The 25,627-nt window shown below is 41.8% G+C and overlaps 1 protein-coding gene across 1 annotated transcript in view; it reads left to right on the top strand.

The window, feature by feature from the left end:
- Positions 1–25,627, top strand: part of LOC138538398 (calcium-activated chloride channel regulator 1-like) — a 199,946-nt gene that overhangs the window by 70,246 nt on the left and 104,073 nt on the right. The window contains exon 4 of the mRNA XM_069641527.1: positions 16,360–16,468. Within this exon, the coding sequence (XP_069497628.1) occupies positions 16,360–16,468 (109 nt within the window). The remainder of the gene's footprint in view (positions 1–16,359; positions 16,469–25,627) is intronic.

Raw genomic sequence — 25,627 nt, 5'->3', positions numbered from 1 at the left:
CATTAGAGATTCGTATTCCCAAAACTTTATCATGATGTCTGCTTATAACTAAGATAATCACTTCAAATGTGTATTATCACACCGATATCGGAGTCTAGTGCTTAATGCCCAGAAGAAGCAGGGTTTAATATTTAGGGGAGCTTAGCTATGTAGCTTCTGCTTGTAGCAGCACCAACAGCTACCTTTGTCTCCCCATGCCAATCGATGCCAAACAAACACACCTATGTGAATTTAACATTTGGGAAAATATACAAATAAGCATCAGGACACATCTATATGACATTTAAAGCATAGTTGGGGTCACCAAAAATAAGCACACAGTTAAATTTGCATCAGAATGTGGGAGTTAGATTTGCAGAACTCTAAGCACTAGCTCCTGGTTCCACAGTAGTAGCTTCTGCTCACTGTATACCCAGGAGCTGCTTTTAGCTCCTGCTTCTCTAATCTTAATTGTGATCCCTGGAAGAAGTGTGCCAATGAATGCAAAACGCTTGTCTTTTATTTTGTAAGATATTTCAATTTGCAGCTTTTCTATCTGTAAGAAGATAGGACAGGTGTCCCACCAACATGTGATCCTGACCTTATTTCTGTGAGTGAGGTGAGGTATTTTTAACCTTCCTCCCTCACCTGCTTAACTCGTTTTGATTTGGAGGCAATTAGGAGTCCTTCCTTAAGGCTACCAGCGCAGAGGGACCAAGTCACCCAATAGTGTCTGTACTCTGTCTTTAATAACTCCCATATGGACTGTAGTGTGGTGGCACCTTGATTTCCCTGTTTTTAATGTTTTTTTGAGTGCACCACTTATTTATTTTGTTACTGTAAGGTAGTCATTTTACCACAACAGTTGTAACAGTTTGTTGAGCAACCACCCTCAACACGGGGAGTTCCTTCCCTCCCCACTCAAGGTGTGACGCAACAAAATGTTTAACATATTATTTCATTCAGCCCTACTTCAGACACATATCATGCCCATTGTATCCTTCCCCCGTGAGCTAACAATGAGCCAAGAACCAGGACGGTGTACAGGAAATATATTTGTATTAAATTAAAAGTAATAGAAATCACACCGAACACAACACCTTCTTTGTGGCTCAGCATTAACTTATTGTTACACAAATCAACTACATGGATTAGTTAAAAAAATTAAACAAATAACAATTCTTTACTTTCTACAAATTTCACTTCAAGTAATAATTAAACTGATTAATGACCAAAACAATTATAAATGTAGTACTGTGCAATTTTGATTTTCCTGCAGGCTTAAAAGGCTCGCAGTAGGGTTTCAAGATTGTTCCAAATGCACATGGCAATTATGATTTTACACACACACATACGTTTGGTTTAAAATAAACACAGCGATTTAGCCATTTGTTTTTCAAACCTCCCTACTTTGGTCTATGTTTGGGAAGCCAGATAGAAACATTTGAATGATTTGGGGAATTTTGAATTTCAGACCCCCTCCACTGAAAGGCCTGTGGTAGGGGAAAGTTGGGACAAAAAGATTGGACTAATTTAAGAACACCCCTCTTTCTTAAATAAGTCACGGTCAATGGGACAAAGAGGGTTACCCAATTAAATTATAAGATATAGTTTTTCAGTGCACACTGGGAAGTGAACTTTTTTAAATCTTAATTTTTTTTAAAAAATCACCTCGTATTGTTCCACCAAATGGGGAATTAATTTAATTAATAATTTTAGTTAAATAGGCTAAGGATCTATACAGTTTTCCCCCCGCCCACTATACAGGGAAAGGATTTAAGGCAATCAGATTCCCCCTCATTTTGGTTTTCCAGGTCTCGAGTCTACTTACATAGAAAGCCTCTGTTTAAAATTCAGGAGAGCCAGCTGCATGCCAAGACCATCTGGAAAGATAGTGCAGGGGTCTGGTCACTCCACTCTCAAGGATGGCATCCTACTCTCCACCATAGGACCCAGTCAGCGTTTTAGGCCTTCCAAGCAATAGACAGCTCCACCCAGATGCACTCTCAGCAATCTCCTCTGGTATTTCTTTGCAGCTGTCAGATGTAAATTGCAGCATCACTCTTTTGATGGTAACATTTTAGAAGCTCTGTCCCTTCTTCCTAGTGCAGTCCCCCTTATATAGCAGCAATGACACCACCAATTTTACAATCTAGAGGGAGTATCCTGCAAGAGGTCACACAAATAGGATTGGACAGGTACCCTTCTCTCCCCTTCACACTCCAGCCCTTCATTACAGATTGGTTTAAGAGTTTGGTGCAGACATGTGGCATCTTAATTTACAAGCCCCATTTGTTCTCATGTAAAGGTTTTGGCGAATACTAGTTATGTGGCAAAATGCATAATGTTACTAATAACTGCCATAATATACATAGTTTCTGATTCAGCTACTCATCGGCAATTAAATAAGATGACAGCCAGGTACACAACCAGTTGTATGGCCATGTGGCAATTTTCTGCCATTTCTGTAAAAAGTATAACAGTTAATGAATAGGTAATTTGCTACCAATATTGTAAATGTTCTCATCTACATGTTCACCAACTCTCACATTCGGAACTTTTTCAGATCAGCTAGAAACCTAGTTTAATTGGCCTTTACAGTTCCCTAACTGGTAGGTGTATGAATTTTATATCTCCAAAATCGCCTGGAAATTAACTAAACAATTATACATAAATGAAGAAAATCGACCTTATGGTTGCTAGGAAAAAGGCCTAAATGTTAATAATCCTTTTAAATTCATAGTAAATTTTCATGTGCGACAAATGGCAATTCTCCTGCCTTCAGACCATATGGTCTCACTGGGTCAGCCTGTAACCAGAGCTTTTTTATTCTCTTGTTGTTTGTAGCTTGCCCATTGAAGTTGGTTGTTTGTTCAAAGTTGTAGCCCCCAATCTTCACACCTTTTCGTCATGTTCCAGCCAAGGCGAACTTGTCCTGCAGTAACTGCCTTCAGAGCCAGCAAGATTGGGGAACACTGGGTTTTCAAAATCTTTAGCAGGACACTTTATTGCACTTTGTAATTAGCTGGGGGATGTAAAATCCAGACTAGTAGTGAAGGATTTCTTTGTGAAGGATCTACCAGCCAGCAAAAGGGTTTACCTCTGTCTTAGCAACACGTTTTAATGAAAACAATGTGGCTTTTCCTTTTAAGTGACTGCTGGTATTTTGCATGTGAAACACAATACACGTTACTTTTTGTCAACATGCACCATGTCTTTTCCTGGCCATTGTTCTGTTAGCAGTGGTACATTTTCACATTTAAACTGCAAAGCCATTTTTGTGTCTGTTGAAAATTCCTGCTTTTCATGTGAAATGGACTACAAGTTTGGGGCCTTTGAAAGCACCCCACGCAGTCGTCAAAATGGTTCTTGTTGTGTAAGCCCCATCTTTCCATCTCACTATTGTTGGCCTTCCTCCTGGCTATGGGCAGAAAATAGATACATTTGGTAACTGGTTTGGGCTGCGCAGAGGGATTGCAGACAACCCCAAAACAAATTCTAAACCTGAGTGATGCCCTGCCTAGAAAGCTAATCTGAGTGGGAAAATGGCTGGTCCCCTGATGAGTGGGCCGGATGCTTCTATGTCCATGTTTCTGTATATCTGAGGCAGATTTGACATCCCCAGAAGTGTGCTGGAAGCTACTTCTAGGACATGCATTGCCCAGGTCAACTATTTCCACAGGACGACTCTTTCGACAGTGCTTCCCACCTTGAGCTGGTGATCCTACCTAATTGGGGGTACTGCATCACTGTGGCCATTTTTCTGGAGCTCAGAATAGTAATGGGCCAGTAGCTGACACACATCAAGGAGGGGCTTATCCTTTGTGTGGCTCACACAAGCTTTGCATCATCTAGTAGTTACTTGATTATAATATATGGACCTTGAAGACCTGCTCTTGTTCGGCAAGAAGAGGTGCCTTGCTGGAGCCTTAGATCTTGTTTCCTTTGTCTTCAGAATGTGTGCTGCATCACAACGACTGCCTCTAATATGCAGCATACTGGCATCCCTCCATCAAAATAGGTGCCTGAAGAAGAGCTTCTTCATCTTCAGTGAAGTTCAGCCTGGTAGTCTTCAGATCCTTGAGGTTGCTGACAGAGACCCGAATAACAAACTGTCTGACCCATTTGTTAAAGCTATCAAAAGAGAGCTCTACATTCACAACTCTTCCTGGGCCCTCAACACCAAAACCAACTGTGCAATCAGCTGTACATAATGGACATAACATATATAGTATAATTTTGGATCGTTTTGTGGGTTTCTTGAGCACACCTGTCTCTGTTCCCCTGGTCCCGTATTTACTTCTATTGATCATAAAGTCCTACACAGAAGCTACACTTGCTTTACCATTCATGGAGTAACATGTATTCTGATGTCCTCCTAGATATCGAGCATTGGCAGATTCCCCTTCCCTACATGGGAAAACTGCTAACTGCCTTACTACGAACACTGTGACTAACAACTACACCTGACTACATATTTAAGCCCGTTGTTTCATATGGGAGAACTTTGACCACACTTTGGAACTCCCAGGAAAATGATATCTAGAATTGGTTGCTTGCCTGAAACTTGGTTGAACCCTTGTTTCTAGTTTAGGGTTGGACGCATTAAGTTTAGTTACATTATGCTGGTGTTGCATTATGATTGTATAAGGCATGCGATAAACTAATCAAGCCACACTCTCCCTCTTTCGGTCTTACAACAGTATCCCGTTAAACTGTATTAATTCTAAAATGTGGCAGGTGTGTCCCATTGGACACCATAACTGGGAGTGTATGTATGTGTATATGGTTTTACTTGTCATATTCCACCTTAATGCCTCTGTGTTGTTGAATAATAGAGTTCTATACTTGCCTGTGTGGATTATTTATTGCTTGACAAATGCTTGCATTTGTTAGCCACAGTTTATACGAAACTCCTGCACTCACTCCAAATGCACCCTCATAATCTGTGTCTGTATCAGGCTAAATGAGCTGAAACTGTTTCTTTGCACATGTCTACTGTTTCTTTTTATGGTGGTACTACCTGCCTAATCCTGACAAGACCACCAAGCCTTTTTTGATCCGCTTTCTGTTATGTTATGTTATTTTGCATGTGTATAGCACCTTATGTACCATTGGTATGATCTCAAGGCGCTGGTAGGTTGAACGCCCTCGGGAACTGCAGTTCAAGTCAGTTGAGAGAGAGAGAGTAGTAGAGTGCGTGGGCGCACCAGGTATGTGTGCAGCCGGTGTGATTGTTGCATGATAGCTGCTTCTTAGCGGTAGGTGTGGTGCTGAGGTGATCAGTTGAATGTGTTCAGTCTGGAGGGTTGACAACCAGACTGAGTTATGGCTGCGTTATGCCTGAGGAGATGCCTAAGCTAGCCGGTTTGTGCTAGCTAGCAGTGTTTTATTAGGATGATGGGTGGTCATGTTAGTATGAGAACAGCTTCACCAAATGTGTCATAGTACTGCTGTGTTCTAGTTGAATGGTGGTGTATAGGAGAGAGTAAGTGTAGTAGTGTGATATTGTGGTAATCAGTGAAGTGTATGCAATCAGGCACAATCTACCTACTAAATTTAACTTTTAACACAGTGACACTAATTACATTCAAAGTTGTTTGTGATACTATCTTAATTCAACTCTAATACAGTGACTCTAATAGGGGATGCTTCTAGGTTGAACTTTAACACAGTGACGTTAATGGCGCACACTCAATGATGTTGGGAATACCGTATAGGTTCAACATTAACACAGAGATGCTACAAGGGTGCGCTTTCTAAGTTCAGCTTTAACACAGTGACGCTAATAGGGCACACTTTCTAATTCAACTAACACAGTGAGCTATTAGGTACACTTTCTAGATGCAACTTTAAGATAATGATGCTATTAGGGCACAGACATTGATGTTGGGAATATCTTCTAGATTTAACATTGACAGTGACGCTAATTAGGGTACGCTTTCTAAGTTGAACTTTAACACAGTGACTCTATTAGGGCGCACTTTCTAAATTCAACTTTAACACAGCGACTCTATTAGGACGCGCTTTCTAAATTCAACTTTAACACAGCAACGCTATTCGGTATGCTTTCTAAGTTCAACTTTAACACAGTGATGCTATTAGGCCACACTTTCTAAGATTAACTTTAAGATAATGACGTTATTAGGGCACAGACATTGATGTTTGGAATATCTTCTAGATTTAACATTGACACAGTGATGCTAATTAGGGTACACTTTCTAAGTTCAACTTTAACACAGCGACGCTATTCGGGCATGCTTTCTAAGTTCAACTTTAACACAACGACTCTACTAGGACGCACTTTCTAAGTTCAACTTTAACACAGTGACGCTATTAGGGCACACTTTCTAAGTTCAATTTTAACACAGTGACACTATTAGGGCACAATTTCTAAGTTCAACTTTAACATAGTGACGCTATTAGGGCAGACTCTCTAGATTCAACATTAACGATCTTAGGGCACACTTATTAGATTCAACCTTAACATGGTGACGCTATTGGGGCACACTTTATAAGTTCAACATTAACACTTATAATAATAATTCTGTCTAGATGAGGTACATGCTATCATTTACAATTCCATCTAAGTGTGGGACATGATATCATTCATGACTCCATCTAAGTGTGGCTCTTGGTAACATTGTGCACCTGTCTTACTGTGAGGATGGTTAATCTTCATCATTGTCTCTGGGAGTGGCACAAGTTAGCATTGGTAAGTATGTTAGTATGTTATGCAGGACAACATTTACAGTCCAGCCTTGAATGGATTTAGCCTGGTGGTCAAATCTCTCTAGGTGTGCATGGTGTGAATCTATGGCAGTTTACGTTAAGGAAAGATAAGGTAGAGTGGCGGGGGCTTTCTGGTGTAGAGTGTCATGACCCTTGCCCCTGGCCCTCACTGGCAAGTTAGCCTTCCAGTTAAGGCCAGGTCAAAGGCCTTAAAACCTCATCCAAGACTCTCTTGGGGTCAGTCCTGGTGCCTTTGGCGCCAGGCTCATAACCATAATGAAGACCAACTTTAGAATGGGACTAATTAATTGGGACTATTTAACTTGGAGGGGTTCAGCCAACATGGAAGCACACACATAGCTCAGTTACAAGGAACTGAGCTATGCAGTCTAGTCTTTTGGGTGTGGCAGGCCTGGGACTACTTTACCTCGACTACATTGGGTGTGACAGGCCTGGGACTATTTTACCTGGACTTATATACCTGAGACTATTCAAACCACATCCAAACAGCAGAACATGCTTTGCGTTATTCTGCTGTGGGCAGCGTAACGCTCACCGTGTCCAGTTCTTGGATGCCAGCTTACCTGAAACCAAGGACCTGCAGAGAGAGAAAGAACACTACGAAACCTACCTGGAACAGTATCCTGTCTTCATTCCATCGCTGACTTCAGTTCCACTCACCTGAAGGTACGAACTCCATCATCCGGCACTGCATGCATCCTGGAATTCAAAAACCTGGAAAGAGGAGAAAGAAAGAGAGCATTAGTAAGCGTTTACTCACGTTTCCTTCCAAATGAAGAAAGCCACGCAATTCTTACCTGGGTAGTCATCTCCTGGTCAGTATCATTGCTGGAACATTACGGCGCTCGGCGAGGAAAATCGCAACCTGCAAGGAGAGAAAAGACACAGGTTAGCAATATAAAAGGCAAAACAGTGCAGGACATCGCACATTCCTCACCGGACAGCATTGCGCACTCCGCGCTTTCGCCTACCGGCCCATGTTCATCTTCAAACTGCATGACAACACCAAAATACCTTTCCATACCTAAAAGGAAAGAAGCAAGACATTATTATTCAAACTAAGAGGAACATAAGAACTGCATATAAAGACTGTAAAGCAGCAAACCTACAGAGTCGCAGCAGGCCTGGATTCCCACAGGGAGGCTTGCACCAGTGAAGTAACTTGGTCGCTGCTTGCCCCCCACATCTACGCACCCCTGCCACAAGGAGCAGGACGGAGAATCCACCTCTTACAATATTAAGGTAAGGAGAAGGCCCAAGGGGGAGGAAGGAGTTGAGGCCAAGGGAGGTGGGAAAACATAAAGACAATCTGGTATTGAGTACAGCTCTCCTAAATTGCAGACCCATCTTTAACCAGAGGCCTTACCAATGGAGGGTTCAAGAGTGCAAATCATCCAACCAGGGCTGGGTGGCGTCCCCGTGGATACCAGGTGAGCGTAACAAGAGTGATTGCTCTACATCCCACCCATGCCACACTTACAGTTTTGTTGGTGTCTGTTGAGTGCTGGCTTCACTGGCTTCCCATGCAGACACCTGCAGAAACCTTCTGGAGCTGCCATTGCGCAAGCCGCCCTTTGCCTTGGGGTCCTTAGCCGCAGGGGCTGCCGGGCAGAGGTCAGTTATGACCAGGTGAATGTATCAATCAGGGTGGGACTGGGAAAAGGCCAGACACAAACAAAGGACTACACCCCACAGACTGCACCCTTTGCATGCAGCTCAGACCAGAAAAACGGCCTCAGAAGCCAAAACAAACACTAGACAGACACCAGATTAGCACACAGTGCTCACCAAAAAATATAAATACATAAATGGTTAAGTAAGTAAAAGGCAATACTGGACATCCTCAAGCAGGAACAGCCAGTTATCTAGTGAATATAATCTAGCATCGTCAAAGGATCCCTGAACCATCTACAGGTCCAGGGAAGCTCAATACACAAACTGCCTCAAATCAGAGGGATCACATCTCAGTACCACAGGCTTTATTCTTTAAAATTGCTGCGGTCATACATGGGGGCTATATATGAGGGAGAAATACAATTCTGCCACTGTGCGCTCCTATGTAGGTAAGTCCCATGTATGTACTGGAGCATCCCTACATGTGAAACTGATAGATAAATAAACAAAAAGACTAAGAACACAGTGTTGGGTAATATTTGTATATTCATGATAAATCCTCGTGACCGGTGTCAACTTCAGAACATGTTGCTTGTACTTGGTAACTATTTTACCATGTCCATAGTTGAAGGGGAATCTTTTTCCCCTCTCACCTAGTCTTTTACTCTTTTTAAGGGTGACCTTTTCATGTCTCTCCATAGTGTATGGTTGAAGTTATAGTTTCCTACAACATTTGGGTTTAGGCTGGGTTGCTCCTTTGGGCTCCTCCTCCATTCCCTTTACATTTTGTATAAGTGAGCCAGCAAACCCCACCTTAAGTGGTTTGCTGGGGGGATACAATGTATCCATTTTCTTAATTTCCTTGTAGCATTGTGTTAGTTTCCTTGAATGGCTGGTGGCAGTGTAACTAGTATTATCACTGTTTAGTCTTCATTACTCGACAGGTGTTTAATTCAGCCTTGGTAATGCAGAGGCGGGCCACCATTTTGCTAAAATGGCTCCTTTTTTTGCCATTTCATGTGTGCTTGCTATTTCTGAGGTCTTCCCCTGCCATGCTAGGCAGGAAGGACCTCAGTGAAGTTTTGTCTTCGGTGGGAATCCTATGGATTCCCTGCCCAGGCTCCAGGGTGTCTGGGAAGGCAGGAAGCGAGGTAGGAGTCCAAAACTCCACAGCCCTTTGTCTTTCACCTTGCCTGAAAGGAACCAACTCCCAGTGGGGGCTGGCTGTCCTGATTGGACAAAGAGAAAAGAAAGGCCAGGCTTACCCACCCTTGCAAGCCTGGTGGGATTCAGCACAGATTTGGTCAGAAACTGAAAGACACTAATCAACAGTATAGATGGTCAGAGTACGTTTAACATTTCATTTAAGAAAACAGATGCATAATTGCAATCTCAAAAGACACATGACAACAATATGCCAAAATGTATTCAAGTACAAAAAAGGCCACTTTCAATGGCTGAATAAAATCCTATTACGAAAGAATCTAGAGCATAATACATATACAGCGTGATGTTGGTAACAGTGTGATCAGCATTTCACTGTGAGGGTCACCACAAAAGTGTTTCTGGCTGTAGAAGGGGAACTGCGTATTGCATCAGTGCATTAGATCATTTTGGACCCTCCAAGCCGTCATCAGGACACCTCAGCTCAAGGCAATATATTAAAATGTGTGTTTTTTTCCTTATGGATAACAGCTCCAGGATGACCCTACAAACAAATCGTGAATAGTAACATTGTGTGAGGTATTTTAAAAACAATGACCAAACATATATCTCTTATACATAGATCTAAGGTACCAGAATCTGTTTTTTTTTAAATAAAATGTTTTTTTTAACGTATTCTGCCCATCTATACTGTTGAGAAATGTCCTTCAGTTTCTGACCAAATCTGTGCTCAACCCCACCACGCTAGCAACGGCGGGGAAGCCTGGACTCTGTTTTCTCTTTATTTACATAGTTTGCTCCCCTCAAGAGACGGGGCCCCCGATAACAAAAAAGAGGGCCCTTACCCATTTTTGTATATAAAATGTCCTCATTGCACAGCCAGACCGCCCTTTGCTGTAAAATGCAAGGAGAGAATGCGGAAGTTGTGTATAGTATAGTTCTTGATAAATGCTCCAAACCTGGAAGCTGCTGACAGGTCAAGAACTGGCGCTGAACCAAAAGAGGAAGATTGAGAAATGACAGCTGTAGCAATTTCCAGTTTACCGAGAGCCTGCTGTGTAACTGCACCCCGCTGTAATCTTTCCTTCCAATCGTCCTGGGGGATCCCGAACGCAATGATACCTTCCCAGAGGCTATTGGGTTCCACTAGACTCAGGAAACCCTGCATTCTGAGCCATCCCACGGGGTCTGCAACCTTGCTGGGCTGCAATATCCCAATACTCTGGGTCCTCAAGCCATTGTGCCATGCATGGTCTTATGAATAATGAATCTTGCTGAAACTTTAGAGACATCCTGCTGGACCTCGAGAGACTTGATTTCTGTCCTTTAAGTCCCCTCACCAGATTCTTGGACACGATAAGTAACGAGAATCCAATAAGCGATATTCAGTCTTCACCTGGCTCCTGAAAAGGATGCCAAAGCCACAGAGCCACTTCCAACCACAAAGAAATTCTTGTCTGGAGCTTCCCCATTGATCACTGCTGCAAATTCCCTTCCTGTGTCCTGTCTTCAGTCTTCAAAACAAGGAATTGATCAACCAGGTTTTTGGCTGCAGGTCCTGAAGACATCCTGCTGCAACTCTTTGCGATGAGGTACTGTGTTGGCTGGGGTATTACTTACCTTAAGCCTTTTTCCATTCCTGTGAAGCTTTGGGGGCGATTCATGTGATTGGGAGTTCTCACATCCAGTTCGCCCAGGCCCAATGCTGGAATCCCACTTGGGTGCCTTCTCTGAAGTCCCTCGCCCTTTTCTAACTTTAAAGTGAACTAATGACTTGTTATGAAGATACTTCCTCAGGAACGCTGACTTTTTCTGCAACTGAAGCCTATCCCACCCTGGCAACAGCTGGCACCTAGACCACTTGCTCACTTTATAATCCCAATTCGGATCCATTGACCTGGTATTGGTTAGAGCCATGCATGCCTATTGGCAGTGAAATTGATCCTTGGCATTTGTCTCCCATAGAAACCTGAAACACAGACCCCACCTTAATCCAGGAGGCACACTGTTACCCATTTGTCGAACAAACATGACTACATTGCTTACAGCTACTCAGAACTCCCTAGGAGATACCATTAATGCATTGGTTGGTGTGTAGATGTAATTATGTTCACTTTGAGGCACTGATCTCCACAATGATTCGCACTACTCCAATGTCATCATTCAAACTGGCCTCTTTATTTTCCCGCAGGAATACACTCAATCTTATCCCACATGGGGTACGAGCAGCACTGTGCTTAGCTCTAACACTGGAACACTTATTGACAGGATGAAACATTCAATCTAAGGTAAACACTGTTCTGCATCCTCCTCCACATCTTAACTACTAATTAGTCACCTGAACCACCTAACACAGCAACTACCACAATCACAATTGCTCATACCATGAACCCCCACTCCCCAAATCCACCACTTTGCTCAGGCGCTCTGTATCAACCATTACTTAATCCACACCATCCACCTGCACACTCGCAATGGCAGCCCTCACTACTGTAGACACACACACCCGTACCAGAGACAACCTTCCCCGCTTCACTATTTATGTGGTGTAACCATGCATGTGAAGCACACCAGCCCCTCCCACTGTGAAATAACTTGTACTACTAAACATAGTGGTGTGCAATATGAATTACTTAATTCTAACCACACCCTCTAATGAAACCATGCTCTTTTTTTCTCATGCTGCACCATTTCCCTTCCCTCTCTCATCCTGACACACCAAATGATCACAGATTGTTCTATAATCTAATTTTCTAATCATTGAATGTACATTTTTCTAATGTATGTTATAACGAAACTGTAATCAAAACAAAATACCACAAATGACTGTCAGGAATTAACCTAGCTCGAGCCAGATATTGTTTAACTAGCCTAGAGGAGACCATTGTTTGGTGAAACAGGAAGCACGTGCACCAAGAGGTTATTGTTGGCTGTTTCTTACTGCATTGTATGCAGTGGCTGAATATGATTGCACAAGTACACACCTGATAATTACGATATAACCTTCCCATAGCAAGTTACTTGATTAAATAAGCACTTCTATTAAAACTAACAAGGAACAGAATCATTTTTTGAATGACTGATCACAGGCATTGAGCGCACAAGTGTGAGGGGTCACCCTTTAATTTCTTGTACACATTTTAAGACTGGCAGGTGTTACGGTCTTCCCCTACCTGATGCTGACAGTGCCTAGTTTCTGGAAGAAAAATATGACTAGTATGGACCAATAAATTGGCACAGTGACACTTGGTAACCAACACCCCCATTTCTTTATCATTATATTAAGAGTGTAGTTTTGTACCTTCTCAGTTGTATGGTTTTACTAAGCCCTTAGTTGGACTTCAGAAAAACTGTCCTAACACACAGCCACTTAAAGTAGTTTACAGAAAAAGCAGACACAACCAAATAGCTCTAAACCTTGTGAGTGGGGTGTAAGGAAAGGATGAGGTTTAAAATAAGTGTTTAGTTTATGCAACCTGAAAAGTACAGGTACAAGGAAGCGAATAAAAAAATTGCCTTACAGAGTTGTTCAAACAAAGAAATGGAAAGACAAATATAGGAAATGGATATCCCTAGAAAATACTCTTTGACTGTAACAAAGAAGGGATTAGATGTCTTTGTGAAGGTCATTTGAGATCAAAATACAAAAAGGAATTGAGTCAACATTTAATGAACAAGGGTAATTCTACATTCCAGTAAATGCAAATGTTTCTTAGTGACCAAGATTTGACATTGGTCTGTTATTAAATGAGACAATATTTGTGTGTGTTTCCCGGTGTGTGTCTGTATGCTCTGTGAAAAGTAAAATGGTTAAATGGATAGTATGGTTGCAGTAAAAAGTCTCGAACAGCATAAAAGTAAGCTATGCAACCACACCTCGTGCCCTCATCATGCACTGCTCCTACCCACACACAATACCACAAAGGACATAATTGAGGACATCACGTATAACATCACAAATGTGTTGAGACCTGACATAGTGCTTACTATGGATTCAGTTTTGGGCATGGTAGACAATGTATTCAGGATAACAGGTAGTCCTTGCGTGAACTAGGCTATGGTTACAGAATGTACTTGCGCAAAGACAAACCATCCACTGCAGACATGTTGTGAAAATAGCAATTTAAAAAGACTTTATCATAGGTACAACATGGAGCTACAGCCCAGGCAATGCCTTGTGTAGTGTACCTAGCTGTCGAATTGTATGTCTAGGTCTTTCAGAGTAAGTGCAAACCTGTAGTTGAGGACTTAATATGAATCAAGCACTAGCACATGTCTGGATATAGAGTAACTTGGAGCATTGGTGCAGCCCAAACTACTGCATCGTCAGGTAACATCTGGTAAGAGGAAAATGTGTATGGTGACTAGAGCATGAGCCATTGTCTTGGCCAAATTTATTGTGTAAACGTTTTGCATCATTTTAAAAAAAATGTTTTACCATGTACATATGAGGTCTTTGATGCATAGTATAAAGGAAGAAATTGATCAGCATGCAGCTATGTCTATGCATGACTACCATGACTACCATTCAATATGTTATCCTTTGTGGAGTCTTCAGTTTACCACAAGGCTCACTCCCCCATTCATTGTAGCTCAATGTTGTTGTCCCTCTCTGGGCACCAAGCTGTACCATTTCAAACATATAGTGATGATTGTATTGGATTCCATTGTCCGTTCATTTTCTTGGTATTTCCACGTTACTGTTAGAATAGGGTTGATTTCCTTTTGGTACTTTTAGGTTTTTAGGTAGGATTAGCATGTCAATAATATTGCATGTTACTGAGAGGCAGAATTAGATTTTTCTAACACTGGAGACTACGTCAAAACATAGATGCTAATAGTGTCAAAGGATGCTGCATCATTTCTTGCAAACCTTCCTATTCTGCCACTTCTTGAAGGAGAATCAATGCTCAAAACTGTTGTTAAATGGGCTAACCCTCTGATCCAAAATGTTGCACCTTCATTATATGCCTACGTTCCACAAATCACAAGGAAAAGCAAGCGTCACATCTGCAGAACAACTCCTGTCCATTTTCAATAGAAGGATTCTGTTCTCGATGTATATTGCAAGTAATTTTGCAATAAATATACATAATAATAATAAGAATTTCAATGGGATGGAGGTTCTGCATCACCTATCTACTAATCCCAAAACATTTCTTCCTAGGTCTGTATCTTATAAGGTGCTCATATTTCTTTGATAATTATGAACTTTACTTGCTTTAATCACAAAGTCGATTTTGCACATTTTGTTCAGCCTGCAAATCTCTTGGCCAAGGTTTTTTATTTTTCCCCATGGATTCCGTTTCTTTTCCCAATTTCCCATGCCTGTTTGACGCAAAGTTGTCATTTTGATCAAAGTCTCCTTAAAACACTATTTCAAATCTATAGCCAGATCTTTATCAGTATCATAGTACCTCTCCCAAAATATGTCTTTCTAAACTTGAAAGTTTATCAATGTTGTCTCTTAAATTCACTTCCATTGAGATCATATTTGCAAATGGTGAAGTGTACCATATTTTTTATTATCGTTGTAAGCCTTGCAAAGTATTTGATTACCGGAAACATGTCTGTTACCATAATGATTCGTCATAATAAATTTGATACAGACAATTATTGTTTTTAATGAAGACAAAAAAGCACCAGTTGCAAGAAAGGAATAGACGGATATCTTGGATAGTATGAATTGTGTGTTATTTTAAAACCTTTCAGTGCTACAAGAGCACCAGGTGGAGGTACTGCTAACACTCATTAAATCCAATCCTGAAAAGGATATTATTTATATAGCCTGTAATTTGAGGAAAGTGCTAAAACCAACACTTTGATTTTTTTATTGATTCTTATTTATATGGAGTACCACTTGTCCTGAAATACATCTTTTCACAGAAGTCCAAGAGAGTCCTGTGTGAAGTCCAGTCTTTGAAAATTGCTTTAATGGTATCCTTCGACACTTTATGAATGAGTCTCTTGTCTACAAGTAATTTTATGGGGGGGGGAAATCCCCAGCAACCTAGTACAAGAAGAATCGTCGTTCAGTGAGTTGTAAAACAGTCAGGGCTGTGTCTGGGTTTACTTTCAAACCTAGAATCGGCTTAAATATTTATTGGGTGTATCCAAAATTGCTGAACCTTTGGGCTGACTTTTGTTTGTTCTTTATACAACATCACCTCCCATTAGTCAGGAGTTTGAATCTGGTGTTCTAAGACCTTCTTATGCTTTGTATGTCTACATATCTGATGTATTTATTGAACAATATCTTGATTGTATTACCAAGTAATTAATGTGTTCTCACTATGCCACTGAAACATGACCAGTTTATAGAAATGTGCACACGGGAAAGACAGATTGACCAATCACAATCTGGCTTTCCCGATGTGATTCTATAATCACGGCCCAAAGCATTCTGTTGACAGTGGCAATTTTTTAACTTGTTTTCTATGGCCACGGTCATCCAAAAAAGGGACCTAATTTTACCATTCGGAGATGCTCTTGCATACTCTGCACTGAGCGCATCTCACGGCAGTGCAAATGGCTTTCACCCCCTTGGCGGGGGATTGACATGGTTGGTAATAGCCCACAGCCCTCGCCGAGGCCCTCCCTTCACTCAGTCCTACCTTGGTGAGGGCTGGCGGGCTGTTACCAGTCATGTCAGCACCCCCACCGCATGGGTGAATGCCTCATTTTGACTCTACTGAATAGTAAATATTAAATGATGCATTGAAATTCATAGGTAAAGTTAAATTGAGTCTCAGTCAGCCATAATTGATCCACATAATTCCCACATAATTCCATTAATGTTGATGATTCTCAAATGTGTGATTCTTGATGTTTTGACTTGCATTCCTTTAGGCAGACTGTTTGTCCATGAGTGGGCCCACCTTCGATGGGGTGTGTTTGACGAGTACAACATCGATAAACCATTTTATATCTCTGGACAGAATAAACTTAAAGCAACAAGGTAATGTTTATGTTTGTATTTTTAAAAAAATATTTGATTCTGATCATTTACTTTGGCCTTCCTTGCCAGTTCATAATGTTGTCATTTAGTTGTATTCCTATAGCAATTTTATTTTAAGCTACATAAACAATGTGAAATGATGTTTTAATAATTGAACATTAATTGAGTCAATAGCGGCATTAAAACATAAGCTGCACTCAGTAAGATCCTTGGCCAAAATCTGTTCTCTAAAGTTAAATATTGGTTGTTACACACATAAATGAATCATCACCTGCAACAAGGTTCTTCCTAATGTTACACGGTGGGGGGGTCCTTCTTGAAATATAAACTAGTGCCTTTGTTTCACATTGCGTCCGAACAATGCTTTCCATTGTCTCTTCACTGCCTTCTAGCTGACTAAATGGATACAAGGTAATGACCATCCCTCTATTTCCATGTGGGAGATCAAAGGGTGCATTTCAAGGTTTTATGCACCATACACTGCATGCATTTGTAAAATCCCATTGTCCTTCAGATTGTGTTTTACTGTACTTTTCTCAGTAGATGCTTTGGATTAAGGCACAATATAACTGCTTCTACAATGGGATACATGAACATTCAGTGTGAACTCTTAGGTAACAGGGATCGATGTTTCGGAAAAACCTGAACATGACATCTCATTTACTCTACCAACATATGTTCAGGAACAACCCAACATCTTCCCACTTCAAGCAAGCGGTTGGGGCTTTCAGTCAGGGGTGGGTGGTGGCCACAATGTAATTGCCAACGTCAACTTTACTTTTTCTATTAGTTTTCAGTAGGATAAGTTATCTGGAATTTACAGATGGGTGTTTGCCAGCAATGCTTGCTGTACAAAAATATTATGTAATGTGCGTGGGGATGTTTGGCATGCATGCATGCATACACACAAACTCACACACTATGTGCATATGACTGAATGCATACTGGATTTGCTGCAATGCCACCCTAGAGAATGATAAGGGGCATTCTAGTTGTGCACCAGCCTGTGCCCCACATTGTTTAATGTGGCGTGACTTAATTACTTCTTACTACTTCCCCTCCTGCCACTGGGACTCTGAGCAGTCAGTAGAAACTGAACTGAAATCCATACAATTAAACTATTTTGGTGACCATACCCTGGCATGAGATACTCAAAGAAAACCCACAGAGCACCATCCGGATTCATGGTAAGGGACCTTAGCTATCACTATGCAGCTGTCAGGCAAACCAAGCCATGTGAAGTGGACTTGAAGAGGTATTTGCACTTTACAAAGCTCCTGCATACACACAGGTTCCAGGTAGATTCCATATGTATTTATTATGTTGAATTATGTCACACCAGATGGCATTACTGTGTTACTCTGGCGAGTCAAAATGAAGGATAGAGCCTTGGCAGTGTCCGCTCTATGCGTACACAGAATGGCACAACTCTGGTTTCTGCCAGACTGTTGGGCACCTGCCACTTTGCTCACCTTTTATAGAATAGGACCTCTTCTCCTCCTCTGCGCGCATTATCCCACATTCCCATTGTTGAAGAGTTGAAGATAAAGTGCTGACTTCCTAAAATTCCAATCAATGATTCTACGTCAATATTTTGGTGAGCCCCGTTATGGCTGTGAACATGAGGGTTAAACCTTCTTAAAGGATTTGGGGATTTTACTAAATTTTAAAACCTAATGATGAAGATGATTCAGGGGATGAATGTGGGTAAGTGCTAAATTCCAAGAGCAGGTTTTCCTCTAAAAAGTGCCACTCCTGAACATCTAAGGATTAGCCATTTTGTACTTGATAGAATCCAAAATTGTTAAGGTGGTCAATCAGCCTCCAAGGGTTTAATTTCACCATAGAACACAGGTCAGGGTTTAATCACCAAAATGCTGATGGTCCGTCCAGAAAGTATGACCACTGGATTAGGAGATTCATCCAGGAGTGGATGAAATCCTCCTGTCCCTTAGCCTGGGGGTGGGGGACGAGTGTTAGGGAGAATTCTAATTTCTGTGCTAATTCCCTTCAACCCTAGCGACCCCAAGCTCTTTTGATGGACGTTATGACTTTTTTTTAATTTTAACCCTGGAGTGAGTGAGCCCTTTTTCTCACTCCATGTGTTTTGATCTGATTTGGATTTTATATTTCCTTTGTTTTGGAGTCTGACAAACTCCATAGCCATCTCATTTTTGTATGGTGACACACAGCACCCTGAGTGCAGTGTCACAGAGAAATCCTTTAGATTTCTCAGAAGATTTAAATACCTTTCTTGGGTGAACTACAGTTCCCAGGAATAGTAAAGTGAAATTAACTTTACTTTTTTTCTTTGTAGGCCCAGCACACCCCATATTATGCGGAGTGCTAGGGGGTTACTTAGTAGCTCCTTTTCCTACTTACTCATGTAACATTTTTTATGTTACCCTCACTACTTTAAATGGCTGGTGGCAGTGGTTTAATTTTCCTACCATTGTGCTTTTCTACCGCAGGCTGAATTCTCAGCTTCAGTATAGGACCCATTGGTGACCATTATTGTCAAAATGACCCCGGTCTTCTGTTTTTGCCATTTTCTGTTTGTGAGGTGTTTCTTGGGTTTTACTCTGCGGGCCAAACCAGTTTTGATCCCTTTGTTCATTATGCCTTTGGTGGGCTTCAATACTGGCTCCAGTGTGTCTGCAAGGGCAGGAAGTGAGGGAGGGGCCAGAAACTCCCCCGACATTTGGCTCCATCGTTACCTGAATACACCTAGTTCTGATTGGCTGGCTGTCCTTGCAGCACAGCCAGCCTGCTGTGTGAGTGACAGCTAGGCTGTGCATGAATGGGAGAGGCCTGCCTTGTAAGAGGATTCAATTCAACACTACAGCTAAGTCAATGCCTAGTCTGGGATACTGAATGGAAACCCTTATTGATATATCTTTATGTCCAGTTCATGCGTTCTGGATGACTACCCCTATATAACACCCCTCTCTTGGAATCCCCCTGACCCCACTGAGCCAAGAAGTAGTTCTGTTTTGCAAGTTAAAAGGTTTATTTGAGAATTTAAACAATATATATATATATATATCACTTTATAATAAATTAATAATTGAATATCACACTTAATCTGATATGATAAAGATTAACAACGGAGAATCTGGCACTAGCCCACTTCTTTATAATCACTAAGGAGTTGACATGAAATGGATAAGGTAGCACACTGGTAAATAGGGACAGAAGAATAATGTGGTAAAGAATGCTTTATAGGGTTCAAGGAAATGCAAGGTTGAATGAATGAAATGCAGTATAGAAGATAAACTGATATGGTTTCACAAAAGACAAGGTAATCACTTTCCCTTTGTGGCAATTCACCCCCCCAATACAATGTAAGGAGATGGAAGGAAGAGCACACGGTTCAGGTATACAATCACAGTGTAATACAGAGTTCCAGTTTCCCAGCAAGCTTAGAGGAGAATAGATATGAGTTTTACACAGGCTCAAAATGCTTTAAAATGTGATAGCAATATATTGGAAAATGTGCTAAAATGATTTTAATTCCCTCTGGAGGTTCAGGTTGAGGATTAGTTAGTTTAAATAAGTTCAGGCTTACTTTAGCAATGTTCTAGGAATGATTGGCAGGTTAAACGAATTTTTGGCAAATGAAAGCAAGGAAGCTGCTGTTTTCACACGTGGAGAAATTTGCAAATCGCGGTAAAATTCGCGAGTGAGTTTTTCGCGATTGCGGCAAAAGTATAGGGAATAGGAATGCGGTTCGTCGGAAAGCCAAGATTCCCAGCTTTCAGTGGAAAGTTACTGCAAGTCTCTAAGACAAACGGTCACGGAGATATGAGCGATATGGTAAAGGTCGTTTTTCAGATTTGAAATTTTAAAAGTTCAAAGTGACAAGTTACAGCTAGCAACTAGAAATGACAGGTGACAGCTTTGCAAGTGACAGTTAGGAGACAGTTCTGGTTAGATTAAAATAGATTGAATTATATTATTTTAACTAAGAGATTGGTTCTGCACAGTTCTGCTAGGTACTCACAATATATTTAGAAATAGAATGGGCCTCGCCACGGATCTGGTCAGGTTTTCTTCACTCGCCACGGACGGTCTCTGCGCACAGCGGTCTGGGTCAGCTCTCTGGTTCTGCGAACAGCGGTCTGGGTCAGCTCTGCTCTGCCTCTGGTTCTGGATACTGCTCTGCTTTCTCTGGGTACAGCACTGCTTCTGGATCTTTCTGCACAGCTTTCTCTGGACCCAGCGCTGATCTGCACGGCTCCTGGATGCTGCTATCGCTGTTAGGTTTGCTGGATGCTGAGGCCCACTGAGAAGAGTTCTCAGTTTGTGGGTTTAGGCCCTTGCTTTGAGTTCTGAATCAAGTTCTTTGGAGTTTTAAAGTCTAAGTGTTGAATCTAGTATCTTCTGGATGTTGTGTGGTCCGGCAGAGCGCGTTGCAGCAAATGGAATTGAATGTCCCTATCTGTCCTGACTGTCTGCTTTTATGTGTTTTGAAAGTGGGTGGAGAGGCTAGCTTTCTAGGCCCAACCCCTTCAGAGTTCTGATAGGTTGGAGAATTCTTTGTGTTCTCACTGGAGAGCAGGATTGTGTGTCAGAATGATGTCATTTAATGGCTTTCAGAAAGGACACTCCCCTGTCAAATTGCACACAATCTATATTTGATCAAAAAGACATATTTGCACAGGTACACATTTGTTTAAAATTACATGCACCCATCACATATCACAGGAGGTATACCCTGTCCAAGTCTGCTCTTCCTGGGGGCTTGCATTCAGAAATGGCAACATTTGCACTTTTTTTAACTGGTTTTGCAATATCGGACATTAACCCAAATTTACACACATGTGCGCAAGGAGTATGGACATTAATTGATGAAGTGTCAGATTTTTAACATGCATACATTTTAAGTAATACCCTCTTAACTGCTAGCTTGCCCCCAGATCATACCACCGGTTCTAAAAACCTCTTAAAATGTGGGCAGAAAAATCACAAGAATTATGGTATCATTTAAATAATTATGACAAGTCCGTACTATGAGTTATTCATCTTTTTCTAAAACCATATTCTAGCTACAGGGGTGTGTCTTTTCAGGTCACATGGTACAGAAACCAGTCTTTCCACTTTCTTCAAGCTCAGCCTCTGTCTCCAGTTTCTCCCCCTCCCAGTTTCTGCCAAAAGGAAGCCATTTTTATGACCCCTGCAATAAACCTCTGCCTGGGTGAAGGGGGTTGCATTGTTCAGAGGAAGCCATTTTTACGACACCCCCAATAAAACATTTGCCTGAGTCAGGACAGGGCTTTGTTCAATTTCCTGCAGAGCCAAGGTAATTCAATCAGAGAAGTGTCATATCCCTTTTGGTGGGAACAGCAAAAGGCAGCTAGGCCTGGGAACACAGCTGTTGTGCAAGTCTCAACTCCTGTCGGGGGTAGCTGGTGGGCAGAATTCAGTTCCTTAAGCCAGGTTTCAGATAAAATGTCACTTTTTGTTCCCCAGTTTAAGTCAAGACAATTTTTACATATGCAGCTAGAATGCTGATTCTAAGTTCAAAACTATGACATTTTAACAGTGACAAACTATGTGGCAGTCACAAGTCTGTCCCTCAGTTTATTTACACATTTCGATTTTTGGTAGTTTTAAATCCAGTTTCAGTTAGGCTGCTGCAGAGCTCAGCCAGTCTTGTGATAAACCTTCAAGTCACTTCAGAATATAACTTTACATTGTATCCACCTCTTAGTAAGTCTTTCTTTGGCCTGCTTTGGGTTCATTTATTCAGTTTTACACAAATGTCTGGTGTTGTTTTAAAACGCCGGCTTTCTGATAGTGGTGAGTACTGGTAATGCACCCATTTTTGGGATTTAAGAAAATGAATTCCCCACAATTCTAGGTTGCTTTTGGCAATCAGCATTGCCATTCCCAATGGTTTCAGGCTACTGTGTGGGTAGTCCAATGGGGTTTTAGGCAGTGCCCTTCTGTGCCCATAACATCGACAAAAATGGGTGGCAGCCTATTCTTCATGCCTTTCCCTGGGCATTTTCTGGGAAGCTCTGGCCATCATGATGTTTTCAATGCCAGTACTGCACAGTTTTTGAGGTAGGGCTCGGATGCATGGGTAAAAACATCCCACAGCCTAAAAGGTGAGGCTTCTTGGACTGAAGACCTGATTGACCACTGGGAAGGACGTCCCGACAAAGAAATCATGAACGAAGCTTGCTGCATCCTCCTTGACCATTTAACTGCCCGGTTAAGCCCGGCTACTGTGCTGAAACTCCTTTTTCTGATCGACAAGAGAAGCTCCAGAAGGGACGACTTCTTCCCTTGGGTTAGTGGGACCAACTAATACCAAGATGAAATTTGCTGGAAGACCTTCCCCAACTGGCTGTACTTCTTCGCTGCTGCAGGAACCAAGTGCCAGGGGTTGAGGAATCTGTAGTCGAGTGCAACATCTGTGAGCCAACCAAAAGCTACAGGAGTCTCCTGAGGACCCTCCTGAAGCAGGATGAGCCACGGTCGAGTCAACTCACCAGAGTGCTGGACTCAAGGAGTGAATGAAGCCCAACCGATGTCCAAGATCCGTGGTGGTGCTATTTACTGAGCGATGAAACCGTGAAGTGCCGCTGATCCGAAAAGAGCCTGTAGCTGCCGCCGACCATCAAATTGCTGCCGCAGGAGTCCCCAGACGTCTTCTCTTGTCTTCACGACTGAGGCTCAGGAACACAGGATCTACATTTCTGCAACGAGACAGAAGCCAGCTGGACCCTCTTCTTCTAACCAAAGGTACTGCTCTGAATTTGGGGTACTTACCTCATTGTCTGTAAATTGCTCTTCTCAGTTGAGACTTGCTTTAGCTGTGCTTTCTAGAGTTGATCTCAACTTTCACAGGTGTAACAACTTGTGACCCTAAAGTGATTTTTCTTCAGCAAACTCTCTAACTTTCTGCAAGGCTCTTTGCTATCTAAGACGTGCCTCAGCCCCATAGACTTTGCTCCAATTGACTGTGGCTGTCCTGGCTCCCTGGAGACTCTTCTATTTCATTGACTTTCATTCGTACTGTCCCTCATAGGTGATACATTGGTTTTAAACTAATATTGCTGGGAAAGGTTTTAACTAGACTTCATTGAAGATATAAAGTGCTCACATGCTCTGAGAAACTATTTAACCTTTTCCCTTCCTCTAGCCTTTCCTTTCTGCCAACCTCAGAATTTACAAAGTGTAAAAGTGATATATAAATGCCATTAATGTCCTAGTTAGTGGAGTCACCTCAAGGTGTAGGAAGTGTGTATGAAGCATCTCTAAAGAGTATATACTTGCTCTGTGTTGATTCTGAGAAAGTATTTTGAAGTGTATTTTGATTGTTGCACATTGCCCTTTTTAAAGAATGCTTATTTAAAAATAACTGTTAAATACATACACAATTATAACTAAAAACCTTGAGTGTAAGTGTTGTTGGATACTTGTATTGTTGGATTTCATTTCTACAGCTCTACAGCTCACATTTACCCCTCTTGAGATAAGTCTGGCTGTTCAGTCACACTAACAACATGTGTAGTACAGACCTATACCAATAGGTAGGTTACCTAATACCAAGAGGACAAGGGTTGTGTAATCTCCCACAGGGTTACTACATCAATCCTTGCCTAACAGTTCCTCGGGGCATCCCTTGGTTCATGGCCCACAGATGGCTCCCCATTAGTGATAATTGCATTTCTGTAATCCATAACTGTCTTTTTCAAAAACTCGTCAGCCATTGGAGGCATGAAAGTTTTACCAATGCACAGATGTCTAGGGAGACAGTATTTAGGGTTAGTAATATTATGTTGGATTGGTATTAAAGGGATTTGAACAACCTCTCCTTCGTTCCGCAACATTAACAAAGGTGGTTGCACTTGCTTTCCATCAGGGATAGGCATGCCAGACACCCGAACCTGCACATTATGTATTACCTTCCTCTGTTTCACACATTTTTTATTCCATGTTTTTATGTTATCCTCCTACTCTAAATTTGTCTAGGAGTTATCCATCCTATTTATACTCTTCCCATATGCTGAGAACTGATTTTTTCCCCAAAGAACCAATACCAGTTTGCGATATCTGGTCTCTCCTATTTCTGGTATGATCTGGTTGACAAGATTTATCCACTTTCAGTTGATGGAGTTGCACTGCCAGCGTATCCATCACATCTATCCAGTAGCAGAAGTTTGTAAAGTATTTACATAGAGTAAGCTCTCCTATTAGCCTGTACCTAATTGGCACCCATTGTGTCGGACTGCTCGGGTCGAATTGACCGGTATAGTCATTGCCACCCTCTAACAACTGTGGGGGGGCTTGCACAGACAATTCTCTAATCGAATTTCCTAATATGGATGTGTTACTAGGTGGATCAATAGTAAATGTCATGGAAGGCTTGATAATATCAGACCCTTGAAGACAGACTTCAAAAGTGTCCTTCCCAGGGAGACCCATCCTCTGCTCCACGTCAGTAGCCACGTTAATACAGGGTTCCCAATGTCAGAAAAAGGGACCTGCAAACATCCAATGTAATCCACATCTGCCAACAAATCTGGGCCTGATCCCTGCAAACTCTGCTTCATTCATGCACTCAATGTCATAACCTCCGCTTGCCGATTATTCCTGAGAGGAGGAGTCTTACATATAGACATTGAAGGAGAGGAATCTTTACACACTTTGCTTGCAATGGCTTTAATAGTGGACACATTAGGTGAACAATCCATACATATGGATACTGGTGAAATGGAGGCTTTGACAGTTTTACTAACTTTTGCTCTTGTATTGAACATTTTCAAGCATATTACAGGAAAAGAGCAGAAATTAAAACTAGCTGAAATGAGGGCATGAACAGCCCTCCAACCCAATAAAATGACTCCTTGGCATAATGGAATTCTCCCCCAACTCACTCAAGAAGTGATGTCACAGGGAAGACCACGCCACTTCTGTTGACCTATCGAAACACTGATGCCCAAACTCAGAAAGAGTCGGCAGGGAGTGGAACACAGTAATTTAAAGCAAGCAGGCAGAACAAGAAGAGCAAGAAATGCTCACTGCGGTAAACTGCCAAGAAGGGCAGTGAGTTTATAGTCCCTAGGATTCAGCCTCACTCACGCCAGCAGGACGCTGCATTTATAAAGCACACTTCCACCTTGGTGAAAGGCCCTTTTTGTGCTG

The sequence above is a fragment of the Ambystoma mexicanum genome, chromosome 1q (genome assembly GCF_040938575.1).
Source record: "Ambystoma mexicanum isolate Mex_15411 chromosome 1q, UKY_AmexF1_1, whole genome shotgun sequence".
Taxonomy (NCBI): Eukaryota; Metazoa; Chordata; class Amphibia; order Caudata; family Ambystomatidae; genus Ambystoma; species Ambystoma mexicanum.
Note: the sequence above shows the minus strand (reverse complement) of the source record. Positions and strands in the feature narration are given on the sequence as shown.